The following is a 22,581-nucleotide window of genomic DNA, read 5'->3' as shown; positions in this document are numbered from 1 at the left end:
GGTCGAACGGTGCTTAGTTATGATTATAACCCCACGGTTAGTTATGGAAGTAGCCCAATCACTTAGGTGCGTCAATCTAGGTTAAATGGGTCTCGTCTACAGCATCATCTACCAGTGTAACATAACTCACCTAGCGGTCTTGCTGCCAGCATTCCCATTGGCGTTATCCAGCTTCAAGCTGTTGTTATTCAGCAGCGGATTCTCGAGTGTAGGGCTGACTGAAGGCCTGGTAGTATCGGCGGCGACCTTGCTGTGTCCAGAGGCCAAAGAAGTCGTGTTGGACGTGGAGGTGGCGGGGGCTGAGGACGGGTTGATGGCGCCGCTGTACAGGCTCAGGAAGGACGAGGCCACTGAAGAAGTCGCTGTCGTGTCTATGGCCTGTAGAAGAAATGTTACAGGTTTTATTGGTTTGTTTGTAATTCGACTGTTTTGATAAGAGCACAAGTCATAAGGGCACAAGATGGTGTCGGAATACAATCACGAATGTATTAGATGGGTACATGTACCTACCTACTGATTAACTCCATTAAGCAATTCGATTCAAATTTAGGAAAAGGTGGCTTCCATCAGCTTGTTGATGATTCTGCTAATATCGAGTCTAAGACACAGAAAACCTCCTTGTATAATACTGCTGGTATTCGGTGGGATAAACCTCACTAATCATAAATGCTAGTTGAGTGTGGTCGTGGCCAGAATACACATGTTTGTCCCCCCACTTTCCCGAGAGGTCAAAAATCAAAGAGTTGCGATCTCCTGGCATACTTTGTAGTATGTGAATTTGAGTAACGTTAACTAGCCCTACTATGTAAAGAAAAATTATCATTTTAAATAACGTTAATTAGGTAACGTTACCATAATGAAGTTAACAAGTAACGTTATAATTTAATACCGGTACTGTTGCAGAGTTGCTTATCGAACTAGAGAGAGAAGCGCTGAGAGAGGGGCTGGAGAGGGCTATTCTCGGGGTTTCTCGACGAGATCGAATCAGAAATGAGGGGTTAGGTACATAGAAGAACGAGGGTCACCAACATAGCCAAGCGAATTAGCTTGTTGAATTGGCAATGGGCAGGCCATATAGCACGGAAAACAGATGGCCGTTGGATCAGAAAAGTTCTCGAATAGAGACCGCAGATCGGCAAGCGCAGCAGGACGTTCACCATGGAGATGGACGGATGACCTGGTTAAAGCCGGGGGTTCACAGTGAATGCAAGCGGTTTTCTACCGAAGCAACTGGAGGTCTATGGGGGAAGTCTATGGCCAACAGTGGATATCCTACGGCTGATATGATGGTGATGATGCCAGTAGCTCGTTTTTACCAGTAACCTACGTATGCTTTGTGCGAGTAAGAAGCATATGTATTCTGGGTTTATCTGTCATTTCGACATTTGCCTATGTGAGACGTGGACAAAACAAAAGAACCATAATTTTTTATGCTCATGAAGGTAGAAGGTTAGTTGCATGGATTGTTTTTCTATAGAGCTTTATTGCACCATCCAGAAAATCCCACATAATTAATGTAATGCCACGTACGGTACGGACTATGCGGCTAACCACGACGTTTATAGCGCACCGTCCCTCTTCAAAGTATCGCTTGAGAAAGAGACATCACGATAAAACCGCGCGGTTACCCGCATATACCTAGTGCTATCCACGAAGACGCGTGATTTTGTCAAAATTAGACATTAATGACATTGTAATAAGAACCACGGCAAGCGTCATCGTGAATGACTCTACCTATAGTGGTAGTGACCTAAGTTCTCTGAGACCTCGTGGCCTAAGTTCTCTGAGGCTACGTACCATGGGCGTGGGCACGGTGGGCATGGGCTGGCTGACGGGGTCCAGGCCGAGCCGCATGCGTTTCGCGTTGAGACTCTCGTTCTCGCACGCCTGCGCCAGGATGTGCTCCGCCTGCACCGACGTCAGGTGCGCGGGCGTCGGCCGTACCTGCGGACAGCCGACTTCAGGATATTGCGCCAGGAACTGTGCCCAGAGAAGTGAATCAACGCGAACAAGGGCAGCGCCAAGGGGGCAGAGGGGGAAGTAGAGAGAATCGAAAAAATATAGTCTTTAAATTTTTGGCTCGTTGAAGTTTCACTTGCTTCATAAGCTCTCGACAGTACCTACTAATTTTCCCATCCTCTCTCTAAGTATAGAAGTTTACTACCCCCCCACCCTTGATAAGTTTCTGAAGTATTACATCCACATCTCACACGACAAAAACAAAACAACAGTGATTGATTAGGTATTGCTACGAAAAGTTTATCTATTCACGAGCCAATGATGATGAGTTCATATATTATTATAAAACGAGCAAAATTTTTTAATCTCTAATCAAAAAAGTTAGTTGAGCAATAGGTTTTATTTATGGAAAAGCTAATGGAACCTAATAAAATTCATGGAATATCAGATTAGACAAATTTTTACGAGTTCTTTATAAACTGTTTAATTTAGGCGTTACTTTCGAGAACGTAGCTGTGGGCGAGTGGGTACAAACTTAAGGTTGGACTAAATCACGTCTCCAAAATTGGCCTACACCTATTGTTAATGTTCAAATTATTGTTTTAATTGACGTCTTTGAATGTGTGAGTCTATTCAAGGAAAATTTTGAAGCGATTCGAAAGATATGAGAAATTCTAAAGCATTCGCACTGTAAATACATATTCTCTTCTGTTTAATCGTGAGAAACAATAAAGACTGTTTTGAGTCTAAGTACTTGGTCTTAAAGTTGTTGAATTTAATTTAATTTGCGAAATATTATGTAAGTACTTCGAAATAGTTGCCTACAAAGTTTTGTTAACTCACAACAGTAAAATTTACTTACTTTCTAGCTTGCCGACTTAATCGCAAAAGTACTAGGCTATTATACGTCAACCAGAGATCGGACCCTCACCGCAGTGTCCCAGGCGTTGGCTGTCCCTGTCGCACTGCCGCCGGTGCCCGTCGTCGGTCCTTCTCCTCGCACTTTCTTATTCCTCCTGCAGCTCTTCAAGTAAGTCCGAATTCGCTTTCGGGCGCGCTCGGCAAACTCCGGGAACTGCCGGGTGCAGGAATCTATGATGGCTTGGATCTTCTCCTTGGGCTGTTTGGAAATCGGTACTATCCTATCCAGGTTCTCGTCTACGAAGAGGCGAACAAACATCTGAAAGAAAATAAACTTGAAAATCTTCTGGAAAACTCTCTCTCTCTCCCCTCACGCCACGATCCTCAGCAATGAAGGAGTGATTGAGAAGAGAGAGAGATTCATTAATGGCTGCATATTTGTTATTCTGTAGTTTCAATTTAATCTGAATTCCATCACGAACACTAAGGGGCTATTTCACCACCCATGGATTAATTTTAACTGACGGATAAATGTGATGCCGTCTCCGTCTATTCGAATAAAACATTTAATCAATGGATGGTGAAACAGGGGGTAAATGACACAAAATTGATGAAAGCATCCCATATATAGGTATTAGGTATTAGCAATAAAAAATATTCTCATGAAAGTGACCAAACTTGAATCGAATTACCGATTATTCTTCCCAAAAAGGTCGCATTGTGGTCTGAAAGTTTTTGTTTTTATTTCGCTCCTAGTTTTAATGTTGTTTATTAGAACGCTACCAACACAAAAAACCAGAAAAATAGTCACCGAGAGACCCAATTATGTAAATTAGAAATGTTTAGCTATAAATTGAGTTACAAAATCATTCACTTGTCAAAAATTCGCGCTTGCGGAATACTTAACAACGGGTGGAAATCTCTGCCGCTATTTCGAAAGTAAATTTCCAGAACGTTTGACTCCCGCTGAAGTTTCTTAGAACAACTCAAGCTTCCAATTACGCAAGGACGCTTGTTTGGCTTCATATTTTTCTCTTAAGGATCTCAGATCAAAAACAAAACGTTTATTTTGCAAGTAGGTAAACCTCTTTTCCATCACTTTTCTTTCTTTTCCATTACGCTTTCGAATAGACCTGGATATTTTTACAAGTTTAGGGTATATTTTGGGTTAAAAAATTATTTAGGGTATTTTTTAGGGGGAAAGTTTTCGTATGAAATGTACGATTTCAAGAAAAAAATTACTGCAGATGACATAGAAGCCAAGACTATTATGGGTGCATTCCAAGAATGTTTCGAAACGGTGTAGGAGTTTAGCTATTAGTTTATTAATAAATTGCATTTATTTATTTTTTATTTAAAAAAAAATTAGGGTAAAAAAAATTAAGTGCCTAATAAAATTTAGGGTAATTTCTGCCGTGTGCGTAGCTCAATAAGATTGCTTGACGAAGTTTGGTTGCACTCGTGTGGAAGCAACTAAATGTAAGGAGGGCTTGCCGTTTGTATAACTTAATATTTACTCGTATATTCTGCTACGGATTGATCTAGGAAGCTTGGGTATTGACCTATTTAATCCTCATTAAGAAGTTGCTTCGAAATTATCCAGGCATAAACATGTACCTACCTTGAAAGTTCTTATGTGACACTGTCGTAGGGAGCATCTGCTACCTTTATCATAGTTTTTTTTGATAAATGCGGCAAATGCTGACTGTAACAGGATTCTACTGTGTGTCACATACGAACTTACGAATAAAACATTATCATCGACTTACATTAAATGCCTTAAGCCGCTCCGGGTCGTGGTGTTGCGGGTCGACGCGGTCATCGCTGTCGTCGTCAGACGCACCGTTGTCGTCGTCGTCCTTTGTGCGGTCAGACGACGACGTTTCGTCGTGCGTCGACGCCGGCTCCACTGGCGTGCCTGAGCCCACGTGGATCGGGCTCTGAAATTTAAGGGCTCTTATAAATATTAATATCATGGGACACTTGACACCAATTAACCTAGTCCCAAACTAAGCAAAGCTTGTACTAACTATGATACTAGGCAACGGATAAACATATAATACTTATATAGATAAATATATACCTACTTCAATTCATACAAATATCTGCCCCGGCCGGGAATCGAACCCAGGACCTCAAGCTTCGTATAGGTAGAGTCATTCACGATGACGCGTGCCGTGGTTCTTATTACAATGGCATTAATGTCTAATTTTGACAAAATCACGCATCTTCGTGGATGGCACAGGTATAGTCAGGTTCTCTAATCACTTGGCCATCCGGTCGTCATCTTGATGAGTTATGCGGTCCTCGTAGAAGACATAGGTGAAACTCTTGCTTTTTAGGGCATGTTGTGAGTCGAAATCGCCAATAAATCAAAGAAAAATCGTCATTTAACATGTAACTATCGCCACAAGACTACTATAAATCGTTTAAACGATTTGCCTAGTATACCGAAAGTCTATAAAATTCGTAGACCTGGAGCTGTTTCACAACTTGTCGACTAACTTTACGAGTGTCAGATAAAAGTATTGCCATCTTTGTTTATTCGTACAAAACAAACAGAGACGGCATCACTGATATCCGTCACTTAAAGCTAGTCGACAAGTGGTGAAGCAGGCCCTTATATAGTCTTAAAGCCCACTTAACGGGTTGGGGACAAAGACCACGGACGGACGGACATGGAAACTATAAGGGTTCCTTGTTAACACTACGGAAACCTAAAGAAGCTTGTAAATCTTCAAAGAATGACTTGAATAACGCTGATGCTAACCGGATAACATCCTCTTAACCATGTAGTATCTGGTATTGTAAAATGATCCAACATGGATCATGAAGTTGTCTGAATAAAGATTTAAATTAATTTACTACAATTATACCTAAAACAGGGGTGGCCAATTTCTTGTCAATGCAGTCGATTGTGACAGGTGGATTGATCGCGCAGAGTCTGGTCAGTAAACTAGGTCTTGGTCTAATCAAGTAGGCCACCTCTGGTCCTCTGGTCATCATTGTGAGAATAGGCTGACGAGGATGTACCTAACTGTACAATTAAAATAAAGAAAAAAAACTTGTAATGATTAGAAACGCTGCTCAACCTTAAAACTCACCGAGTGGCCAGTGGCCAGGGGAGTAGGGGCCTTAGGAGGTTTGCTGCCGAGACCCAACGCGCTGTGGTACGAGGCCCACAAGTCAGCCATGCTATCTGCGCCGCTCTCCGTGATGTCACCGTTGCGGCCTGCAAGTACCAACAGTTCAGAGGTGAGAAAGGGGCGCGTTGGTGTCTCCTTTCGTTTATTTTACCCTGGTGTTAGAAAAAGTATGGCAAGCACAAAGCTTTCAAAGTCATATGTGCGTAACAGGCGTATGTGACACAGTTGCAGTTATTTCAAACCCACATGTGCGTTTATTTAAGTGTCCTAGCAACCTATAGTCTCCGACCAAACCAAACTGCAAATTCACACTTTATGTTGCACCAATATTGTACCATAAGGGCCATTGCAGACGGACTGCATTCCAACTGCAACGTCACTGCAACTACCGACTATCCACGTTGCATTTGGAATGCAGCGAGCGACACTTCCAAAACTGTGATAAGTAAATAGAACTACTTTGTTTCACGACGGCTAGGACTAGGATATCATAGAGCATGGACCAAAGATACGTAAGGCATGATTCGTTTAGAGGAGTTCTGCGTTCAAAATAAGGGACCCTCTGTTCTAAGTCAACACCACGGATGCCGTGCCGTTCAGTCGTCCCAGTTACAGCAATAAGGTGTCAGAATTAGAACAAGGAGTTAGTGTTCGCCCAACATACGAGTGCTCTATAACACCTCCAACGCTCACATTTCATGTACCATCAGCCAAATAACTGGTCTACCAATTTTTAAACAACTTCCTATCAAATGAATATAATAAATATCATGGGGCACTTGACACCAATTGACCTAGTCCCAAACTAAGCAAAGCATGTACTATGGATACTAGGCAACGGATAAACATACTTATATAGATAAATACATACTTAAATAGATATTAAACATCCAAGACCCGAGAACAAACATTATCAAATATATCTGCCCCGGCTGGGAATCGCACCCGGGACCTCAAGCTTCGTAGTCAGGTTCTCCAACCACTTGGCCATCCGGACGTCTAATAAAATATGTCGCTAAAGTCGAACTTTCAAGATGACAGACACGTCTATTGGCATTATTGTTTTATGACATGCAAACGATTATCAAATCAACTTTAGGGGGTAGACCACATATTTGGCTGATGTTACCTATCATGTATTCACCTGATGGTACCTATCAATACATGATGTACATACATTACATCCGTCTAGCTAGGCCGTATATACAGTCGAGTTAATAAACTTGTGAGCAACAATTAGATCAAATATATCTAAACACGACTCTATTGTTAACGGAGTAGAGGCGTGTTCAGATATTTTTGATCAAATTTTTGCTCACTAGTTTATGAACTCGACTGTACTACAGTTAAAGTGGGTATGAAAAAATATATCTGCCACAGCGAAGCGTGCAATAATGGCGTAGAAATAGTGTTGTATCCGATAATATATGTATGCACGTTTTGTCTCATACTATTCGAACAAAACTTGAGAGATCACACCTAACCGCCAGTTAACACTAATCAATGGATGGTGAAACAGCCCCTAATTGTCACATAATCCAAGTTTTAAATGTAGAAGTTAGCACAATTATAAGTGACATCTTCGTTGATGATATTGATATGTAGCCGTTACATTTTTAATGTCAAATTAAACGAAGTAACTCCACAAAACTAACATTATAGACCCCATCAAGAAGTCAAATACATGTTCAAGTTTGTCAAAGACTCACAAACCTTATTATAAAAAGCAAAGGTTTCGCAGAATATCTATCTGATTATGTATTCAGAGACAGGCAGGCTCTAAGGTTGACAGTATTCTCTTCTGAAGCAGTTTTAACCTAACCAATAAATAGTTGGAAAACCCCCGACTTTATCACTTCAAAGTTCAATATCTCAAAAACGGCTGAACCGATTTTGATGAAACATGTCTAAGCACCATCGCTAGAAAACCTGCTTTCAAATAAAAAACTCATTTAAATCGGTCTACCCGTTTAAGGGCAACGGTGCCACAGACAGACACACATAGCGGTCATTATTAAGTCAAACAGCTTAATTTTAAAACAAGCTAAATGTCAAAAAAACATTCCGGTTTTTACTAAAAACCTAGCTGACAATAGTAGGCGTTGAAAGAAAAACAGGACAATTTTAAACCTAGATATACCTGGATAGCCTAAACCTATTACCTAAAAAAGCACGTTGGGTTAATTTTAAATCCAGGTAGGTACCAGAAATTTTATCATAAGAAGGGTAACCGTCAACAGTGTGGGTCGACCGGCAGCGAGCCATAGAAGCGCAAATAAATTTATTTACCCAAGAAAATGGTGTACAAATTTCTCGAACTCTCTAATTCAGCCTTCGGCAAAAAAAACCGTAGAAATTCAATTCCATTGGCTTCTACAGCTGGGCGCTTCGCACGAACATAAATATTTATAAGCCCCTGAGGTCCTAGTTATTGAGGCAACCCTTAAACCATAATTTCACCTTTAACTATGTTCAGTATGCACAGCCAGTTACCAAGGCGGCAGAAATTAATGAGGGTACACGCACTCACGAGGGACCGGTGCATCCGACTTAAATGTCAACCGACAAGCCTGCCTATAAATAATTTGAGGTGCTTGCATCGTCTGCCCCCAGCCCGCTAGAGTAACGCTCTAAGGCCGTTGCCACATCTGCAGAATTACGCGACAAAATTTTGGCACGATTTCGACGCGCAATTTGGGGAGGGACGCGTACTCGGCATTATTAAAGAAAGTGACACAGTCGAAAACACGCCAAAGTAATAATCACCCCCACACCTTCCCCTACTTCCTTTTTGGTTTATTGCTGTAGAAAGGAAGTATATACTATCACGAACAAGAAGTTTAATTGGTGACATATTAAACACACCGGTACATTGTGTGTAACATAGCTGCGGACAATAGCTAGTCAGAATACAGCCAAGCCAGCCAACAATAATAAAGATTAAGTAACTTTATGTGAGTTTATATATTTAATCTTTTTTAATTGTTTCAATTGTATTTTTTGGATACACTACACTGCAAAGACAATATTTTTGTAAACCTTATTACACAATATCTTACCGAAAAATTATTGGGGTAACTGGTTGTAGAAGGTTGTGTCTACATTTCAATTATTTCAGTCTTATCATATCTTCGTCGCATGGGATAGACGAATAGATATCATGATCGGTAGTAAGTTTTGACGCAATCATGCAACAAATTTAAGCGTCTAAAGTTAGACTCTAAACTAACGATCATGATACTCGGTGGTGCTACGCGACAGATATACGATACACTAAAATTATACAAATGTGAACCACTCTTACATATCTCAATAATAAATTCTGCCTTTGCAGTTTTGACGGCGCAACTGCATTTGTATAACGCTACTAAGCGACCTATATACAGCTTCTGGTAGTAGAAATAACAGGCGCTTCTCCGTGGAAATTGTGCAAAACACACTGGTGCTAAGACAACTAAGACCTTCCTCATTAGATACTATTTATTATTTATTTGTCAATGGCAGTTTAAACAAAAATATTGGCTTCTGACTGACCCACATAAAAACCACGAAAAACCACTAGAAAAATTACGACGCATTTTTATTAAACCCCGTCGGAGAACAATAAAACGCGGCGTATTTATCGATGCGTAAGGATGTCGCGTTTATTTGTAAAAAAACATACCACGAGTAACTTTTAACGCGTAAATTTCTCACGTGTGTCACCAGCTTACAGTAAAGAAGGTTATAAATACGTTAGTAGGTATATCGGAGATATCAAAAGCTCAATTCGTTAACTTGTCACTCGAAAACCACACAAAATATTGAAATAAGTTTTACCTTGCGTCTGGTTGTGGTAATTCCATGCTAGCAACATCATTTTCAACTTCTCTGCGTCTTTCGCGAAGGCCTGACCTGCACCAGATCACATGCGCCAATCAATTTCAAATATTCAAAATTTGGAACATTGGAATGTTAGAAAAAGTTCAAATTTAAAGCCAATTTCGTCCTGGCTGGTATTTTATCAAATATAATATACCTTATTTTTTCTTTTTAAAATTGTTTTTCTTGTGCATTTCGTAGTTTTGTAAAATACCAACCATTGAGTTGATTTGATGCAAGTGGCTGTACATTTACTAGTCAAGTTAAGTACTACAGCTTAGTTGATAGTGATACTTACTTGAAAAATTGTCATCGTCGTTCATATCTGCTGGCTCCGGTGTAAGATTGTCCTGAAACAATCGAAATGGATTTTTTTAAATATTTAATCTAACTTCATACAAATATGTAAACCTAATTTAAGTTTGTTTTGAATGTCCGAACCGCATGAAAACGATTTCACTTCTAATTTCGTTTGGGTTGCGAACCTAATTCGGCAGTCAACCCATGCATCCTAGAATAACGCGGTGCCACCAGGGCACCATAGGATCGTTAGATTTTAAATAATTAATAAATTAGCGAAACGGCCGGCGGCGTTCAGCGCGGGTCAACGCTCCGAGGACACGAATCGATAGTGCTTCAAATGGACAAGCCACTAAATATAGCTTACAGTATACCATCACGCGTGTGCTGACCCCCTGGTAACTGGATGGCATGCTCGCAGCTGCCCGGGTAGATAAAAATGGCTACCAGCGATAAATTCTATACGAAAAACTTAGCCACCCATTAGCAGGCATATAAAGTTAATAAAGTTAAAAATTGTCAGAATGTTCTTCTCACTTAGACGGTAATTTATTCCATCTCTAATAATACGACACCTTGCATGTGGCATGCGACACAGAGTTGATAAGACGACGAGAACAAAAATGAATATCCCATCGTTTTTCAAATTAGCATCACAGAGCTAAAACTGCTTGGAATGTATGACGAAAAAGCGTAAATTATGGTCAAAACTTATGAGAGTCATTATTTTACCATAAGAATTGCTAGAAGCATACCAAGTTTATTTTTTTCTATAAAAATAAATATCATTTATTTTGACAGTCAAAAAATGATACCAGATTAAAGTTTCGTAAAAAATGCGTGAACAGCTTTCGCTGGCCAGTCTAACTTATGGTCACAGCAGTTATTTAAGGATAATATCAAATAATATTTACTAAATTATTTCAGATACTCTTGCGTGTCTGGAGGGATTTGGAAATGTTACCGCGTAAAACTAGACATTTGCAACTTATCCCTTGTAAGAAAGCTGAGATACATTGACAATTTGATAAGGGCTGGTGTGGCCAAGTTGGAGCTGGAGTGGAACAATAGTCGTCTACCTCACCTACATACTATGGGTTTTCAATCCCTCCTGCTGGATGCTGAGTCACCGACTCCGAGCTAGTAGGTACCTAGAAAAATATTTTCAACGGTTTTGTAGTCGGTTCCATTTTTTTGTATTTTTTTTTATTTTTGGAGTCGGTTCTAATTTTTAAAAATATGATCACTGACAATTTTTTTTTTCATACAGATTAAATGTAATTTTCAATGTATGCGATAAAATAAAATAAAATACAAAACAGAATTGACAGCACATTGATATTTTTTTATCGATGAGATGTCAAATAAATGTCAAAAAATATTTAAAGGCCTCCGTACCAAGAGACAATGCCAACGACGCCATGTCCGATACACTGATTTAACTATTAAACTTTGAGGACCAATAATTATCTAAATTCAAGTTATTTGAAAATGTTATAAAACAAAACTTGCGGAGTTGTGCGAGTAGAATCGAAACATAAAAACCGGCCAAGAGCGTGTCGGACACGCCCGAAATAGGGTTCCGTAGCCATTACGAAAAAATTAAGTAATATTTTTCTAAGGATTTCGTATTTTGACGGAATATTCCAAGTTTAGGTATATTTTATACCTTAGGCTGCTATTTACTCTTAAATTACTATTAATTCTCAAGCAAACTTAACCGTTATAGTTTTCCTTGAAAGTTTGATATACTTACTACCATCCTGAATTTTTTTCAAAATTATCCACCCAGCCCACCGGTTTCGATTTTAGAGGGGGACGCTCGAATTTAATGAAAATTTGCACTTCAAAGTTGAATATTTCGCAAACAAATCGCTGAATCGTCAAATCGTTTTAGCAAACTCCTAATAGTTTTAAAAGACCTATCCAACGATACCCCACACTACAAGATTGGATGAGAAAAAAAAAGCCCCACCTCGCCTATGGGAGGTACTGTAAAAAAAAATTTTTTTTGTACCATTTTGTCGGCATAGTTTACATATATATTCGTGCAAAATAACAGCTTTCTAGCATTGATAGTCCCTGAGCAAAACCGCGGACGGACAGACAGACAGACATGGCGAAACTATAACGGTTCCGTTTTTGCCATTTTGGCTGCGGAACCCTAAAAAGCCCCATAGTCAGAGACAGCCTGTATATTTTGTTAATGTTTGCTAGTACATGGCAATCAGGATCGTCGATTTACTTTTATGACGTGCGTGCCGTCCTGTTCTCATACCAAGTTGAATATTTGTATAAAAATAAAAATCATTTATTTCAGATGCGAGATCCATATCGTGTTAGTAACAGAAACAGTAGCGATAACTTACAGACTAGATGTTAGTATACATTATGCAATCAACAAAAAAAAAGATATTAATGTGACCGCCCCGTACAAATGCCCACCCATTACATCATCATAGGACAATCAAGACGTCCAGCCAACATAACATAGGACAATCAAGACGTCCAGCCAACATAACATAGGACAATCAAGACGTCCAGCCAACATAACATAGGACAATCAAGACGTCCAGCCAACATAACATAGGACAATCAAGACGTCCAGCCAACATAACATAGGACAATCAAGACGTCCAGCCAACATAACATAGGACAATCAAGACGTCCAGCCAACATAACATAGGACAATCAAGACGTCCAGCCAACATAACATAGGACAATCAAGACGTCCAGCCAACATAACATAGGACAATCAAGACGTCCAGCCAACATAACATAGGACAATCAAGACGTCCAGCCAACATAACATAGGACAATCAAGACGTCCAGCCAACATAACATAGGACAATCAAGACGTCCAGCCAACATAACATAGGACAATCAAGACGTCCAGCCAACATAACATAGGACAATCAAGACGTCCAGCCAACATAACATAGGACAATCAAGACGTCCAGCCAACATAACATAGGACAATCAAGACGTCCAGCCAACATAACATAGGACAATCAAGACGTCCAGCCAACATAACATAGGACAATCAAGACGTCCAGCCAACATAACATAGGACAATCAAGACGTCCAGCCAACATAACATAGGACAATCAAGACGTCCAGCCAACATAACATAGGACAATCAAGACGTCCAGCCAACATAACATAGGACAATCAAGACGTCCAGCCAACATAACATAGGACAATCAAGACGTCCAGCCAACATAACATAGGACAATCAAGACGTCCAGCCAACATAACATAGGACAATCAAGACGTCCAGCCAACATAACATAGGACAATCAAGACGTCCAGCCAACATAACATAGGACAATCAAGACGTCCAGCCAACATAACATAGGACAATCAAGACGTCCAGCCAACATAACATAGGACAATCAAGACGTCCAGCCAACATAACATAGGACAATCAAGACGTCCAGCCAACATGTTCAGAATGCCGTTAATGCTATTCCTCACACGTCTTAGCAACGAGGCGATTCTTTCTATGTAACTACGGCGTACCGGATAAAGTGTGTTGTTTGTTCGCTCTTTAATTTTCAGTAACAAATTAAAATCTCTTCCCGTCCAAATACACAGCTAATTATATTTCCCCATTTCTCACAGTTAATCATAATATTAGCGAATCCAATCCCTAATGGAAACCCCATAGTGTCATAGTTGCTAAGTGCTTTTAATTGTAGAGGGCGTGTAGATTGACCGAGTGACATTGTATGAATGGGCCGGCAAATCCCTACGGGTGACGTGACGGCACACGTACGCACACATGCACACGCGGCCTTGTGTTTGTGAGCGGGATCACTAAAATGTCGCTTAGGATTTAGGCTAGAGATTAAGCCAAATAAGCCATACGCTAGAACTAGTGACGTTAGGCGACCGAAATTTGGGCGGTCAAATAGGGTGAACATATTGTGTGCTAAATGACGTAATACCCGGATAACGTCGTGTACTCGGCAAAAGTATTGCGTTTGTTAGAATATTTTAATATTGCTGTTTAATAATATAAATTAAGTAATTATGATTAGATTAAAATGATTAAATAAGTTTATTATTCTGTACTTGTACCCATTTTAAAGAAAATTTGAAATCGCGAGCTACATTTTAGCGGCCACCGTTTCATAAAATGCTGACTTACGAAAACATACAAGATTTTCACTCAACAAGTGGCCGCGGCTGCCATCAATCGACGATACAAGCGAAGGAGAGCGCCGAGTGAATTAAACGATGCGAATTTACATTCCATTTTCAACTTTTTGTTTCTTTTGTTTGTTTTTTCGCGTGGCTTTTGTTCATAATTAAGTACTGCCAGTTGTTTGGTATGGTAGTAAACATATTTTTAATTGAGTAAGTTACGTACATACCTAAGAGTTTGCTTGTTTCCATATCGATCTGGCTATGGCAAATATGCCATATTAGACAGAAATTCAAAAGTCCAAAAGTTTTCGCTGTATTATAACTTATATATAACATATAAGCTCTTTTTCACAATTCAGCGTGACAAGATTAGGGGATAGTACTTAAAACAAATGTAGGACTAGGTAACCTATATTTTAGTGCCCCACCCCCCAAATTTTCGTTTAATACGGGGTTTTGTGCGTCTCCAAATCTTTGATGGAGAGAGATGGATGAACCCATATTGCGTAATTAGCAGAAGATTCCCAAGTTCATAAGGCTGCGTAGGTACTTACTCAAGTACCAGGTGTACATAGACAGTAAGGAGGGGTGACGAGCGATATCGACCGTCTTGAGGGCGGTGGCGCCGGTGGCCAAGGACCGCATCTGCTATGCGGACACTAAATATCCGTTGACCCTTCCCGCGTTATGTGCTCTTGGTACTTGCACTTGCATGTTAGATGTACACATTGCAATTTACTCGGTAATTAATTACACTTCAATGACAGATAAGGTGCAGCGGTGCGTGCCTGACACATAAGTGGATATCGGTATGTATTTGAAAGGTCAGCGCAACTGCTATGTATTGTGTCAAGTCAAGACACAACAGGCTGACAAGTCAGACAGTTGTAAAGAGATGGACAAAATGCAGGTGACTCCTAAGTTAACTGAAATCATCGTTTCTAACTAAGTTTTTGAAGTCAAATAAGTATATTGGGAGCTGTCAGTTAAATTTGGATGTTCTAAGAAAGTAAAACACAATCACCAAGGAAGGGGTGACCGACCATATGGTTTAACATTCTGAATAGTGTCACCAAACGAATCAAAAATAATTCAGCTAGTGATTTGTTATTTATAGATGGTGGTAGTATAGTTCGTTCCGTTTGATGCGTTTTTCTTGCGATATCGCGATAGTCTTAACCTTACTAATATTACAAATGCGAAAATGAGTACCTAAGTAGGTACTGTACTAACCTCTTGTGTCCGTTGATTCGATGCTGGCAGCATAGTTCCATTTTTGCGATAATCGCGAGCTGCCAACGTAGCATGTATTGGACACATTATCTAAAGAAGTGTTTTTAATTGCTTAATAACTTAATAGGGCAATAATAGAATAGTAGACCGTCTGTCCACTACAGTACTCAACCGATCATGAGTTGGTACAGAGATAGTTTGAAACCCGGAGAAAGTCATAAGATAGTTTTTTCCCCGGAAAAATGTATAATTTCCCGCTCCCACTTGAACTTGACGTACATGTCAAAGTTGTCAAACGACACTTGAACAACCTTTTGCAAGGTCCTTGAGACTATATAGACCCACCAAAAATACTTCATGTAAAAATGGCGGCCAAGACTCACAAGCTCATAATGCTTTCGCTGTAAAAAGTTATCAGATCCAAGGAAAAGCCAAGCCCCATAACCCTGGCTTTACTAACCCTACACCTTGGTTTTAAACTGTGACCATATAGATTCATAGCTCTATTGCATATCATAAAGAAGACCTGTGACGTAATTGTCTACCGTACAGTCTATCGGATCGTCTAGCCGATATTGCAAGAAAGTAAGTTTGTCTTCGATATTGTGATAGTAGGTATATTAATAATTTTTTTAGACATTTCCAGCCAGAAATAGATTGATTTGGGTGAAATTTGTTTCGTAGATAGCTAGTAGCAGTGTACGTCTGGAACAACACATAGGCTACTTTTTATCACGATATTCTCATTCTTACGAAAACGGGACATACTCGTATTTAATATTAACATTTCAACCGCTAGTATTAGAGACATATTATAGTGCGAGTGCTTTTATGCAACCTTAATTAACCCTTGCATTATGGACCCGGAATTCTTGAGAAATACCAGAATTTCAATTCAAATGGTTTATGCGCAAGCCGCGGATAATGGCTAGTTCTTGATAAATTAAGAAAAAAAATTACTAATTAAAAAAAAAAACTACAATATATTCTATTTTATTCCGCGGCCGCGACGCAATCGTCGAATAAATCGTGGAATAACCTAGTTTTCGATACAAAATAACTGCAAAATTTCGGGAATCCGCCAGCTATGTATGTGCTGGGGCCCTGGTATGTGCTGATACATGGCCTGGCCTATGTACTGTGGCCGCCTCCACCTCCTGCCTCGCGCTGCTACCCGCATAGTGGTGCCTCCCCGCGAGTAAGCGCGCGACACTAGCGATCACTAGGGCGTCATATCGACTATCGACATTCGATAGTTTCGATAAAGTTAAAAGTTTGTGACTTAAGCTTTCAAAGAGACACAGAACAAATACAGAGAGGAGAAGAAATGTTACGGGAGCGAGCAATGTGACTATAAAAAGCCATTATGTTAAATTTTTCCAGCTCAGTCTAACGAAGACACTTGATCCAAAAATGCATTTAATTAATGAGTTTTTGCACAAATGGATTATAGCAGTGGTTGTGGTTTAAAATCTACTAAAACCTATAGAAAAACGAAAAAACGTTTTTTCATTGACAGAGATTAGAGGTTAGAAAATAGCGAATCGATTGTTGAAGGAGGTACTGGCTCGTGATGATAACATTTATATTTCTCTTATCTTTTATGTGGTTATGATTTTGATGGCCATAGGGCTCTCTCTAATCTAATCACCCTGGTAAATATTATTAAAAATACTTAGAAATCTTAAATACAGATCTTTTTTAGAGAAGTTAGGGAGACTACAGTTTGGCTAGTTCATTTGTATCTATGTATTTACCTACCCGAAGATTAGTTTGAAAATTGATAATTAAATGTACCAACTTTTTGAGAAATGTTCAATAAATTCAGGGAATATTCTGTTTCCTGTGAAATATAGTACCCGGTGATCTGGTAGGACACCAAGGAAAGGTGTCAGTAAGCACCATCGCCCATGGATATCCGCAACACCAGGATTCCAGGTGTTATATGCAACTAGTTGAGAGATTGAAAAGTACTTGTAGAATACTTTCTATTAAATAGGAAGAAATATTTAATCTTACTCACATTGCTATCCAGTGACAGTTTTGTTATTAGCTGCAGCGTAACTCTAAATGATGATTTATCTTAGCCATGGCTGTTGCAATTAACCGTAACGTTTAATATCAATTATCTTTGAGCCATCTTTTATCACACTGACAAAATCAAGAATCTCCATTTTCCATACCAATCAGCTTTTATCGATACGCGCAATCATCGACTGTGTACTAGAGCACCAGCAATCAGGTGGCAGTCAGCGTATAATCATTAAATACCCACGCGGAGGGGTGCGATGACGCCCGCGGCACCACCCGGCCCCGCGTCGGCATCACCCGCGCCCAATTATGAAAACACGGACAAAATACATTTAAATTTGGTACGATTTTCGAACACTGAATAGCGTTAATAACATGGAATGCACTGAATCGATCATCGATAATGAGCTGAACCGCCCCGCCCTAACACGGCCATCTCGAATATTAATACGGAATACGGACGCGCGAACTTGCGAAGTTATTGATTTAAGCTTAGATTAGGTCAGTATCACACTTTTCTAAGATAAAAGACCACAAATACAACGAGTTTTTGAGCTCTGTCTGTACCCTTAGTGTAAGTTTTCGGTTACAAAATACGTCTCGATCGCGTTCGCGTTAAAATTTCAATTTGTATGGAAACACGCACATCGCCTCTAGCGGCACGTTTGCTATGTTGGTTTTTCCATACAAATTGAGATTTTAACGCGAACGCGGTCGAGACGTATTTTGTAACAGAAACACTTACACTAAGGGTACTGTTCTTTTCACCCTTAACTATAGTGAAAAAACGCTTAGAAGAAGGAATAAACATGCCGAATCGTGACCCAAGAAAAATGGAACCCCGTCCGCGAGACTTAAAAAGGCGATTCACATATAAAGCAAACTTGTCATTGTGAATAGCTCAGGACTCATGCCAAAATATTTCGCAAGCTACTTAGTTGCGCTGCGTCATTTCTATTCGCTATTTCTGCAACTTTTTTTTGTACCGACAAGGAGGGCAGAGGCGCGCAGAAAATCTTCACGGTCTTTCAAAATAAACGGCTTCCTTTAGCGTTCTGCTGGCTAGGTGGTTCCACTCGCGCCCCAGTATTTTTAAAGCGGACAGCGCCCCCCCGCGGCACTCGCGGCCTCCCCCTCTCCCAAACACCCACGCCAACACAGTAATACCATAACGGGTGCGAGCTATGACGAGATTATCTACGTACACGCGTACCCACTATTACCCATACAGCAGTCGCTTATATACCAGGAGTACATACGCATATAAGCGATGACTTGTGTACATAACGACATCGACGTACCCGGGCCGGACAGCCCGTGTCCGGTGTCAGCGGCCATGATGACAAAATAACGTGTTAAATAAAACCAGAATTAATCAATCCATCTGCGAGCTGAGGTATGCAAAGTGCTTGTGATGTGCCAGCCAGAGCATCCTACTTCTGTTTGGAATATAATTATTATTTTGAAACATAAACATCGAATATAACCCCCCGTTCCGCGACAGTGGCTGTAAACACAATAAAATTCATCAATTTATACCCAAAAACACACCAAATGTTGGAAGGATTTTGTGCAGAATGCTTGCAAAAGTGCAATGAATAACGAATTCCGAATGCCAAAAAAATCTAAATCAAATCAATGTTCCGTAGACACTATACTTACACTTATACTTTTTTTCAAATGTCTGTACGACAAGGAAACTATGTTAAGAAAACAATTGTTGACTTTGGCTTAGGAGATATTTGAAGAACGTGATTTTAATCTAATTACTCTCACTTATTTCGCACACAACAAAGTTGCTATCAAACTTCCTTGAAAAATGAGCCACCAACGCCACATTAAGAGATACCTACCAACTGATTTAAATCTTTTTTTATGAAAAAATCATTGCTAATGAATTTGCAATTAAATAATAATAGACGCGTACGGTAGTTTATGCACAAAAGACGTCACTCAAACACAATGCCGCACGTAAATATTTTTGCGCATACCAGCGGCGCACTTCGCCATTCAATGGATGAAAATCGGAGGCTGTAAACAGAAAGTAGAGGTTCTCCGGGAAAAATCCCCGCCAGTCAACCACTTGAATAAATGTTTGTATTTGTCGCTATCTGCTTGCCAGTGCCAAGTTGCTACCATTCTAAAATGGCACTCGGATGGAAGTTACAGTCCCAAAAACAGGCAACGAAAATGGATTATCTCATCTAACTACTAAGGTACACGAGCAAACCTCATTGTCATCAATGCTGCTAATAAACATTTTGCAACACCATTGCCAAAGGGTGAGAAAATAAATATCTTCTAAGAACAAAAGAAAGAGTGCACTCGGTTTCTTAAATAATTCTTGGTTTCTCGGTTTGTTGCATGGTCAGCGAATAAGTGGTAGCCATCCGAATAGAAAAACCTACCTACAAATACTGAATAAAGGCTACTTATATACTGAGTGGCAAAAAATCTGGCCTAATGGTCTGTGAAAATAGGTCTTTTTGTATGTAGAGAGCCAAATTTTGTGCCGCTGAGTATATTTTCATTTAATAAATCAACCCCTTTTATCGGAAATATCATATTGCGGGGTTGTTGTCATGAATACACGACTCCTTCACGTTTAATGTCTCGCATGTTTCCAGACTCGAAATTCGTTCCGTGTTTAGAGAATAGGTGCTAGAACAGAGCCTTGTGGAGTGTTTAAGTTGCGACATATCTTATTTTATGCATAACACAACTGATATGTTAGATGAGGAGATAATAAAAACGCAAGAGTTCTAGTGCTTTGAGGTTACTTATGTAGATAAAGCAGAGAAAGAGATTCAATCTTGTTTTAAGAGTAGTACCTGGGCGACCGAGCATTGCTCGGGCTAAAACTCGTTAATAAGCGTTTTCCCAGAAATAAGACCAAGCTAGATCGATTTGTCATCCCCGAAAACCCTTACATACCAAATTTAATTGAAATCGTTACAGCCGTTTCCAAGATTCTGATTATGTATCAGTGGCGAAGCGTCTATAGAACCCTATTTCCACCGGCTTGCCCAATATGTACAAAATAGAACAAAAAGACAATTTGAAAACAAAAAGAAAATTCGCGCTGAGTTATGCTATACTTAACCTGGAATAGTGGAATTAAATTCTGTTTTAATGAAAAAGCCATGTGGGTTTGACATAAAGACAAAATTAAAATCTGCCCACTTTCTATTAGCAATGATGTCTTCATAAAAATAAGAAAAAAACTTGCCGCTAATCCAGCAATTAAGGTGGCCGTTTGGAAAAAGATAATTTTTAGAAAAGGTTTGAAGTTGTAGTTGTAAGGTAAAGTCTCCTATCCGCTACCTATGAAGATATTTATTTAAACAATGAATTTTTACATAAAAATAAAATAAAAACACATAAAATTAACTAAAACGGGCTTCCTCTTCCAATGAAGTACGTTATTGAAAAATTATGGATAGAGTCTGAATTGCAGCAAAATTTTTATGATTATCTCGCATCTACAGACAGGTTCTAGCATTGCATTGGATTGCAGAGGCATTGCTTGCCGGCTATCACACTTTAATTCCCTTCCATTAAACAGCTATGGGGGAGGCCTATGTCCAACAACGGCTGATAATATCATGATGATGAAACAGCTCTGATCATCAGTAAGCTAGAGTGATACTAGGATAGCAACGGCAAAAAGATATTTATTATAATATCGCTAACCACCTGGTATGTTCAATTTATAATCGGCTTGCACGTCTCAGCTCTATCGATCCGCGTCTAAGGGTGCATCCAGTACCTACGTACACAGCCCTGAGTAGGTAACCCACGCCATATGTCAGTTCCGATGTACGTCTTGGTTTCGTTATGGATTCCTAGTCATACAACTCATGTAAGTACTCGCGTTATTTATTGATTGTTTCAAATTATTATAATTTACTAGTGTAGCTTCGCGCACGTAAATTATTGGATCCAGCAGCTGAATTGAAATTTCGGGATTTTTAAAAATTCCCGTGGTAATTCCCGAAAGTAAAATCGTGGTTTTCATTGACGTTACATTAAAAACAATCGTGTCAAATTTCATAACTCTAAGCCCAGCGGTTGTTGTTTCGACACTTTATTCCTATCCCGTGGGAATATCGGAATAAAAAGTAGCCTATGTTTTATTCCAGATGTACTCTGTAAATATAGCAGATATCAGAAAACTATTAACTGGTATCGAAAGTGCGTTACCCAATGAGTAAAAAAAGCACATTAATTACTTTTTTAAATTAAAATAATACTTTCGATATCAGTTTAATGTTTTCTGATATCTGTTATATTTACGGAATAATCGCCTGGCTGGCTACACTTAACGATTACACCCTGTATAGCCTGGGATGATGGTGATGTTAGTTTTTAATGTCTGCTTTTTGTACCGTTTGATAGTTTTACCTAACCTACTGTGTAATGGGCAAACATAAATGAGATGAATCCAATAAGGGCTCCTGTTCACACTTCACCCACTACCAAACCAAAGTGCAAAACAATATCCGTCCAAACATTTTCAAATAATCGTCAATTTTCTAACACAATCTGACATTATCGAGTCAAATCCGCATATGTGTACAGCGATATTGTCTCGCGTTGCCATGGCGACGGGGGGAGTCACGTGTTGCAGGCTTGCAATACGACGCTATATCTTGCCATTGAGACGTTTTTGGTATTCGATAAGATGAAGACTGATATGGTGTTAATGTCGAACTGATTTTGCTTAAAAAGTAGAAGGCTGTTTTATACTTCATGGAACCGTAAATTGCATAAACACACAGTATATAACCTATACGTAATAAGCAACACAAACAAACATCAACGTAATCGAATGTGAAGTACACAGTTTCCAATCCCAATAATTGTGGGCTACGCAGTAACGGTTGATAAAGATGAGCTGCAATTAGTGTCGATAGAAATCAGAAGGAAACAATGGGTACATAGTATTATGTTTTAACCAAACTAAAGGGATATTGAGTGGGAAACAAATGTATACGAATCCCCTAGTTCGCTTAGAGAATACGGGTGCGAAACCGCG

General features: G+C 39.6%; 1 protein-coding gene across 4 annotated transcripts in view; it reads right to left on the bottom strand.

Moving 5' to 3' along the window:
- Nucleotides 1–22,581, bottom strand: part of LOC141441805 (nucleolar protein 4-like) — a 155,977-nt gene that overhangs the window by 6,220 nt on the left and 127,176 nt on the right. For 2 of the 4 annotated variants that reach the window (XM_074106672.1, XM_074106673.1), the window contains exons 5-11: nucleotides 10,126–10,177; nucleotides 9,786–9,860; nucleotides 5,925–6,052; nucleotides 4,590–4,760; nucleotides 2,891–3,139; nucleotides 1,798–1,944; nucleotides 131–378 (exon numbers count right to left, since the gene is read on the bottom strand). In XM_074106672.1, the coding sequence (XP_073962773.1) occupies nucleotides 131–378; nucleotides 1,798–1,944; nucleotides 2,891–3,139; nucleotides 4,590–4,760; nucleotides 5,925–6,052; nucleotides 9,786–9,860; nucleotides 10,126–10,177 (1,070 nt within the window). The remainder of the gene's footprint in view (nucleotides 1–130; nucleotides 379–1,797; nucleotides 1,945–2,890; nucleotides 3,140–4,589; nucleotides 4,761–5,924; nucleotides 6,053–9,785; nucleotides 9,861–10,125; nucleotides 10,178–22,581) is intronic. The other 2 variants (XM_074106676.1, XM_074106675.1) reach the window with 2 other exon arrangements.

This window comes from Choristoneura fumiferana, chromosome 24 (genome assembly GCF_025370935.1).
Source record: "Choristoneura fumiferana chromosome 24, NRCan_CFum_1, whole genome shotgun sequence".
In the NCBI taxonomy this organism is placed as follows: Eukaryota; Metazoa; Arthropoda; class Insecta; order Lepidoptera; family Tortricidae; genus Choristoneura; species Choristoneura fumiferana.
Note: the sequence above shows the minus strand (reverse complement) of the source record. Positions and strands in the feature narration are given on the sequence as shown.